The 7,684-nt window shown below is 52.8% G+C and overlaps 1 protein-coding gene across 1 annotated transcript; it reads left to right on the top strand.

The window, feature by feature from the left end:
• The first annotated feature begins 4,483 nt into the window (after positions 1 to 4,483).
• LOC112230423 (gastrula zinc finger protein XlCGF57.1-like) lies at positions 4,484 to 7,059 on the top strand. Its single transcript, XM_024396730.2, has 2 exons — positions 4,484 to 4,694; positions 4,788 to 7,059. The coding sequence occupies exons 1-2, from the start codon at positions 4,499 to 4,501 to the stop codon at positions 6,437 to 6,439; spliced, it is 1,848 nt and encodes a 615-aa protein (XP_024252498.1). The 5' UTR covers positions 4,484 to 4,498; the 3' UTR covers positions 6,440 to 7,059.
• Positions 7,060 to 7,684: the final 625 nt, after the last annotated feature.

The raw sequence follows: 7,684 nt of genomic DNA, 5'->3' as shown, positions 1-7,684 counted from the left end.
TCTGGGGTCTCTGGTATCCCTGACCTAGGGGGAACAACATGAGGTCTGGGGTCTCTGGTATCCCTGACCTAGGGGGGGAGGAACAACACGAGGTCTGGGGTCTCTGGTATCCCTGACCAAGGGGGAACAACACGAGGTCTGGGGTCTCTGGTATCCCTGACCAAGGGGGGAACAACACGAGGTCTGGGGTCTCTGGTATCCCTGACCAAGGGGGAACAACACGAGGTCTGGGGTCTCTGGTATCCCTGACCTAGGGGAACAACACGAGGTCTGGGGTCTCTGGTATCCCTGACCTAGGGGGACAACACGAGGTCTGGGGTCTCTGGTATCCCTGACCTAGGGGGAACAACACGAGGTCTGGGGTCTCTGGTATCCCTGACCTAGGGGGAACAACACGAGGGTCTGGGGTCTCTGGTATCCCTGACCTAGGGGGGAACAACACGAGGGTCTGGGGTCTCTGGTATCCCTGACCTAGGGGGAACAACACGAGGGTCTGGGGTCTCTGGTATCCCTGATCTAGGGGGATCAACACGAGGGTCTGGGGTCTCTGGTATCCCTGACCTAGAGGGGGAACAACATGAGGTCTGGGGTCTCTGGTATCCCTGACCTAGGGGGACAACACGAGGTCTGGGGTCTCTGGTATCCCTGACCTAGGGGGAACAACACGAGGTCTGGGGTCTCTGGTATCCCTGACCTAGGGGGAACAACACGAGGGTCTGGGGTCTCTGGTATCCCTGACCTAGAGGGGGGGAACAACATGAGGTCTGGGGTCTCTGGTATCCCTGACCTAGGGGGACAACACGAGGTCTGGGGTCTCTGGTATCCCTGACCAAGGGTCTCTGGTATCCCTGACCTAGGGGGACAACACGAGGTCTGGGGTCTCTGGTATCCCTGACCTAGGGGGAACAACACGAGGTCTGGGGTCTCTGGTATCCCTGACCTAGGGGGAACAACACGAGGGTCTGGGGTCTCTGGTATCCCTGACCTAGGGGGAACAACACGAGGGTCTGGGGTCTCTGGTATCCCTGACCTAGGGGGAAACAACACGAGGGTCTGGGGTCTCTGGTATCCCTGACCTAGGGGGAACAACACGAGGGTCTGGGGTCTCTGGTATCCCTGACCTAGGGGGAACAACACGAGGTCTGGGGTCTCTGGTATCCCTGACCTAGGGGGAACAACACGAGGTCTGGGGTCTCTGGTATCCCTGACCAAGGGGGAGGAACAACACGAGGTCTGGGGTCTCTGGTATCCCTGACCAAGGGGGAACAACACGAGGTCTGGGGTCTCTGGTATCCCTGACCAAGGGGGAACAACACGAGGTCTGGGGTCTCTGGTATCCCTGACCTAGGGGGAACAACACGAGGTCTGGGGTCTCTGGTATCCCTGACCAAGGGTCTCTGGTATCCCTGACCTAGGGGGACAACACGAGGTCTGGGGTCTCTGGTATCCCTGACCTAGGGGGAACAACACGAGGGTCTGGGGTCTCTGGTATCCCTGACCTAGGGGGAACAACACGAGGGTCTGGGGTCTCTGGTATCCCTGACCTAGGGGGAAACAACACGAGGGTCTGGGGTCTCTGGTATCCCTGACCTAGGGGGAACAACACGAGGGTCTGGGGTCTCTGGTATCCCTGACCTAGGGGGAACAACACGAGGGTCTGGGGTCTCTGGTATCCCTGACCTAGGGGGAACAACATGAGGTCTGGGGTCTCTGGTATCCCTGACCTAGGGGGACAACACGAGGGTCTGGGGTCTCTGGTATCCCTGACCTAGGGGGGAACAACACGAGGGTCTGGGGTCTCTGGTATCCCTGACCTAGGGGGAACAACACACGAGGGTCTGGGGTCTCTGGTATCCCTGACCTAGGGGGAACAACACGAGGTCTGGGGTCTCTGGTATCCCTGACCAAGGGGGAACAACACGAGGTCTGGGGTCTCTGGTATCCCTGACCAAGGGGGAACAACACGAGGTCTGGGGTCTCTGGTATCCCTGACCTAGGGGGGGGAACAACACGAGGTCTGGGGTCTCTGGTATCCCTGACCTAGGGGGAACAACACGAGGTCTGGGGTCTCTGGTATCCCTGACCAAGGGTCTCTGGTATCCCTGACCTAGGGGGACAACACGAGGTCTGGGGTCTCTGGTATCCCTGACCTAGGGGGAACAACACGAGGGTCTGGGGTCTCTGGTATCCCTGACCTAGGGGGAACAACACGAGGGTCTGGGGTCTCTGGTATCCCTGACCTAGGGGGGAACAACACGAGGGTCTGGGGTCTCTGGTATCCCTGACCTAGGGGGAACAACACGAGGGTCTGGGGTCTCTGGTATCCCTGACCTAGGGGGAACAACACGAGGGTCTGGGGTCTCTGGTATCCCTGACCTAGGGGGAACAACACGAGGTCTGGGGTCTCTGGTATCCCTGACCTAGGGGGACAACACGAGGGTCTGGGGTCTCTGGTATCCCTGACCTAGGGGGAACAACACGAGGTCTGGGGTCTCTGGTATCCCTGACCTAGGGGGAACAACACGAGGGTCTGGGGTCTCTGGTATCCCTGACCTAGAGGGGAGGAACAACACGAGGTCTGGGGTCTCTGGTATCCCTGACCAAGGGGGGAAACAACACGAGGTCTGGGGTCTCTGGTATCCCTGACCAAGGGGGAACAACCCTGACGGGGTCTGGGGTCTCTGGTATCCCTGACCTAGGGGGGGAACAACACGAGGTCTGGGGTCTCTGGTCCCTGACCTGGGGTCTCTCTGGTATCCCTGACCTAGGGGGACAACACGAGGTCTGGGGTCTCTGGTATCCCTGACCTAGGGGGAACAACACGAGGGTCTGGGGTCTCTGGTATCCCTGACCTAGGGGGAACAACACGAGGGTCTGGGGTCTCTGGTATCCCTGACCTAGGGGGAACAACACGAGGGTCTGGGGTCTCTGGTATCCCTGACCTAGGGGGAACAACACGGGTCTGGGGTCTCTGGTATCCCTGACCTAGGGGGAACAACACGAGGGTCTGGGGTCTCTGGTATCCCTGACCTAGGGGGAACAACACGAGGTCTGGGGTCTCTGGTATCCCTGACCTAGGGGGAACAACATGAGGTCTGGGGTCTCTGGTATCCCTGACCTAGGGGGAACAACACGAGGGTCTGGGGTCTCTGGTATCCCTGACCTAGGGGGAACAACACGAGGGTCTGGGGTCTCTGGTATCCCTGACCTAGGGGGAACAACACGAGGGTCTGGGGTCTCTGGTATCCCTGACCTAGGGGGGAACAACATGAGGTCTGGGGTCTCTGGTATCCCTGACCTAGGGGGACAACACAAGGTCTGGGGTCTCTGGTATCCCTGACCAAGGGTCTCTGGTATCCCTGACCTAGGGGGACAACACGAGGTCTGGGGTCTCTGGTATCCCTGACCTAGGGGGAACAACACGAGGGTCTGGGGTCTCTGGTATCCCTGACCTAGGGGGAACAACACGAGGGTCTGGGGTCTCTGGTATCCCTGACCTAGGGGGAACAACACGAGGGTCTGGGGTCTCTGGTATCCCTGACCTAGGGGGAACAACACGAGGGTCTGGGGTCTCTGGTATCCCTGACCTAGGGGGAACAACACGAGGGTCTGGGGTCTCTGGTATCCCTGACCTAGGGGGAACAACACGAGGTCTGGGGTCTCTGGTATCCCTGACCTAGGGGGAACAACACGAGGGTCTGGGGTCTCTGGTATCCCTGACCTAGGGTCTCTGGTATCCCTGACCAAGGGTATCTGGTATCCCTGACCTAGGGGGGAAACAACACCAGAAAACAGAACGTAAGCAGAATCCATGGGAGTGTACAGACTGGATCAACATGGAGTTAATCACCTAGACATGTAAAACAGAATCCATGGGAGTTTACAGACTGGGTCAACATGGAGTTAATCACCTAGACATGTAAAACAGAATCCATGGGAGTTTACAGACTGGGTCAACATGGAGTTAATCACCTAGACATGTAAAACAGAATCCATGGGAGTTTACAGACTGGGTCAACATGGAGTTAATCACCTAGACATGTAAAACAGAATCCATGGGAGTTTACAGACTGGGTCAACATGGAGTTAATCACCTAGACATGTAAAACGAAAATGTGTACCTTTTTAATCTAGGCACCAAAACTTAATCTAGGCACCAAAAGCCATGTATCTGTAACAAGATGTGTTTGTACTAATCAAGCATTATAAAGCACTTATATGAGGAAAGTATTTATGCAATAAATGTATTATTGTATTAATATCATGGCGCCTTCAGTGTTGTAATACAATCTAGACTGAGCGAAGATCAGTCAGGTCTCAGATTAGATTATCATTGTGTTTTACCCTTCAGTGTTGTAACATGAGATCAGATCTAAGATTAGATCATCATTGTGTTCTAACATGAGATCAGGTCTCAGATTAGATCATCATTGTGTTCTAACATGAGATCAGATCTCAGATTAGATCATCATTGTGTTTTACCCTTCAGTGTTCTAACATGAGAACTTCACTACCCTCTTTTTCGGATTTACAGGAAACACCTATCCCACCCCCCTCCTCCCTCTCCCTCCGACCCTCCTCCCCCTTCACCCTCCCGGGGGCCCCAGGTCGTGCCTCTCCCGGTAGTGCCTTACTGCAGGGTATGAAGAGGTTGTCTGTGCTGTTGGTGGACTGCAGGAAAACAACAGGGCTGAGTGGGTTTATGTTCTTACATACATTTATTTTGGGACACTCCCTAGATGTTCTTAATTACCATTCAATATTAACGGTCTGTCGTTGTTTAACAGGGGACAGCCATAACCGTCGCTCTCTCAGTAGAAGAGTCATATCTGGGGAGGCTAACGAACATGATGCTGACGAGGCAGAGAACAGTCTCTCCAGATCAGAACACCTCAAACACCAGCAGAGAGTGGCAGGGAAGAAACCTCACCGCTGCTCTGACTGTGGAAAGAGTTTCACCTCTTCGTCAAAACTTAAAACACACCAGAGAATTCATACTGGAGAGAAACCGTTTCACTGCACAGACTGTGGGAAGAGTTTTGTTCAATTAGGCAACCTGAAAATTCATCTGCGGGGACACACACAAGAGAAGCCTTACCACTGCTCTGTCTGTGAGAAGAGCTTTTCAACATCACATGGTAATAAAGTGCACCAGAGAACACACACCGGAGAGAAGCCTTACCACTGCTCTGACTGTGGGAAGAGTTTTGCTCATTCAAGAAATCTGATAAAGCACCAGCGCATACACACAGGAGAGAAACCTTACAGCTGTGATCAATGTGGGAAGAGATTTACTAGCTCAAATGACCTGATACTACACCATAGAATACACACTGGAGAGAAACCTTACCACTGTTTGGACTGCGGGAAGAGTTTTACTCAGGCAAGCAACCTGAAAACACACCAGCGCAGACACCTGGGCCAGAAGCTTCACCACTGTTCAGATTGTGGAAGTAACTTTTCAACATCAAGGGGTTTAGAGCTGCACCAGCGAACACACACAGGTGTGAAACCTTACTACTGCTTCAGCTGTAGTAAAAGTTTTGCTAGATTAGACGGACTGACAGTGCACCAGCGAACACACACAGGTGAGAAGCCTTTTAGCTGTGATCAGTGTGGGAAGAGATTTGCTCAGTCAGCACACTTGACTGTACACCAGAGAACACACACTGGAGAGAAACCATACCACTGCTCAGACTGTGGAATAAGCTTTATTAATTCAAGTCACCTTAAGGTACATCAGAGAGTACACACAGGAGAGAAGCCTTATAACTGTGATGTATGTGGCAAAAGTTTTGTTACATCAGGAAGTCTGGCTTCACACCTTCGAACCCACACAGGAGAGAAGCCTTACCGTTGTACCGACTGTGGGACAAGCTTTGGCAAGTTAGACCATTTAAAAGTGCACCAGAGAACACACACAGGAGAGAAACCTTACCATTGTGCCGACTGTGGGAAAAGCTTTGCTGGGTCAGGCAGTTTAAAGTCACACCGGAGAACACACACAGGAGAGAAGCCTTACCACTGCTCTGACTGCGGAATGGGCTTAACCACTTCAGGTGGACTTAAAATACACCGGAGAACACACACAGGAGAAAAACCATTCCACTGCTCTGACTGTGGGAAAAGATTTAATCAGTCTGGGCAGTTGGTTTTACACCAGCGAATACACACTGGCGAAAAGCCTTACCACTGCTCAGACTGTGGGCTGAGTTGTACTTCTTCAGGGGATTTAAAAGTGCACCTGCGAACACACACTGGAGAGAAGCCTTTTGGCTGTGATCAGTGTGGGAAGAGGTTCGCTCAGTCAGGAAGCCTGGCTGGACACAAGAGAACACACACTGGAGAGAAGCCTTTTGGCTGTGATCAGTGTGGGAAGAGGTTCAGTCAGTCAGGAACCCTGGCTGGACACAAGAGGAAACACCACACTGGTGGGTAACCTTTCCATTTCTTTTATTTTTTATAGCTGAAACCAGTTAATGGTAGACTGTCGGAGAGAAGCCGTGCAGGGTGAGCTTTCTTAATGTGGCCATGCTTGGTGTAACAAGGGAACTTTAAATAACTGTCCATTTAATTACAATATTTTTAATTTATTTAACTAGGCAAGTCAGTTAAGAACAAATTCTTATTTTCAATGACAGCCTAGGGGTTAACTGCCTGTTCAGGGGCAGAACGACAGATTTGTACCTTGTCAGCTCGGGGGTTTGAACTTGCAACCTTCCTGCTACTAGTCCAACACTCTAACCACTAGGCTACTCTGCCGCCCAAATATGAGTGAAAAAGTCTGTTTGAATGGTGTGGGCGTATACTGGTCATTAAAATGATTCATGACATGTTAACAGTGGATTGGTCAGCTCAGAGAAAGCAGGGAGGCAGCTCCTCCCCCTCTCTCTGCAAGTTTCAGGCAAGTCTGTCCTTAGGGATAAGGCAAGGGTCCGTTTTGAAAATGTTCAACCCTGTCCACCATCCAACTCACCATGATCAACCCTGTCCACCATCCAACTCACCATGGTCAACCCTGTCCACCATCCAACTCACCATGGTCAACCCTGTCCACCATCCAACTCACCATGGTCAACCCTGTCCACCATCCAACTCACCATGGTCAACCCTGTCCACCATCCAACTCACCATGGTCAACCCTGTCCACCATCCAACTCACCATGGTCAACCCTGTCCACCATCCAACTCACCATGGTCAACCCTGTCCACCATCCAACTCACCATGGTCAACCCTGTCCACCATCCAACTCACCATGTCAACCCTGTCCACCATCCAACTCACCATGGTCAACCCTGTCCACCATCCAACTCACCATGGTCAACCTGTCCACCATCCAACTCACCATGGTCAACCCTGTCCACCATCCAACTCACCATGGTCAACCCCTGTCCACCATCCAACTCACCATGGTCAACCCTGTCCACCATCCAACTCACCATGGTCAACCCTGTCCACCATCCAACTCACCATGGTCAACCCTGTCCACCATCCAACTCACCATGGATCAACCCCACCATCCACCATCACCATGGTCACCCTGTCTATCCAACTCACCATCACCATGGTCAACCCTGTCTACCATCCAACCATCACATGGTCTGTCTACCCTCCAACTCACCATTATCAACCCTGTCTACCATCCAACTCACCATCCACCATCCAACTCACCATGCTGTCCAC

The sequence above is a fragment of the Oncorhynchus tshawytscha genome, unplaced genomic scaffold, assembly GCF_018296145.1.
Source record: "Oncorhynchus tshawytscha isolate Ot180627B unplaced genomic scaffold, Otsh_v2.0 Un_contig_11876_pilon_pilon, whole genome shotgun sequence".
NCBI classification, from domain to species: Eukaryota; Metazoa; Chordata; class Actinopteri; order Salmoniformes; family Salmonidae; genus Oncorhynchus; species Oncorhynchus tshawytscha.
The sequence above is the reverse complement of the archived record's forward strand: the minus strand, read 5'-3'. Positions and strand labels throughout refer to the sequence as shown.

Excerpts from the sequence above, each read along its gene's own strand:
- LOC112230423 (XM_024396730.2), top strand. The coding sequence starts at position 4,499 with ATGAGAACTTCACTACCCTCTTTTTCGGATTTACAGGAAACACCTATC. Across the intron at positions 4,695-4,787 it reads CAGGAAAACAACAGGGCTGA|GGGACAGCCATAACCGTCGC; the intron begins GTGGGTTTATGT and ends GTTGTTTAACAG.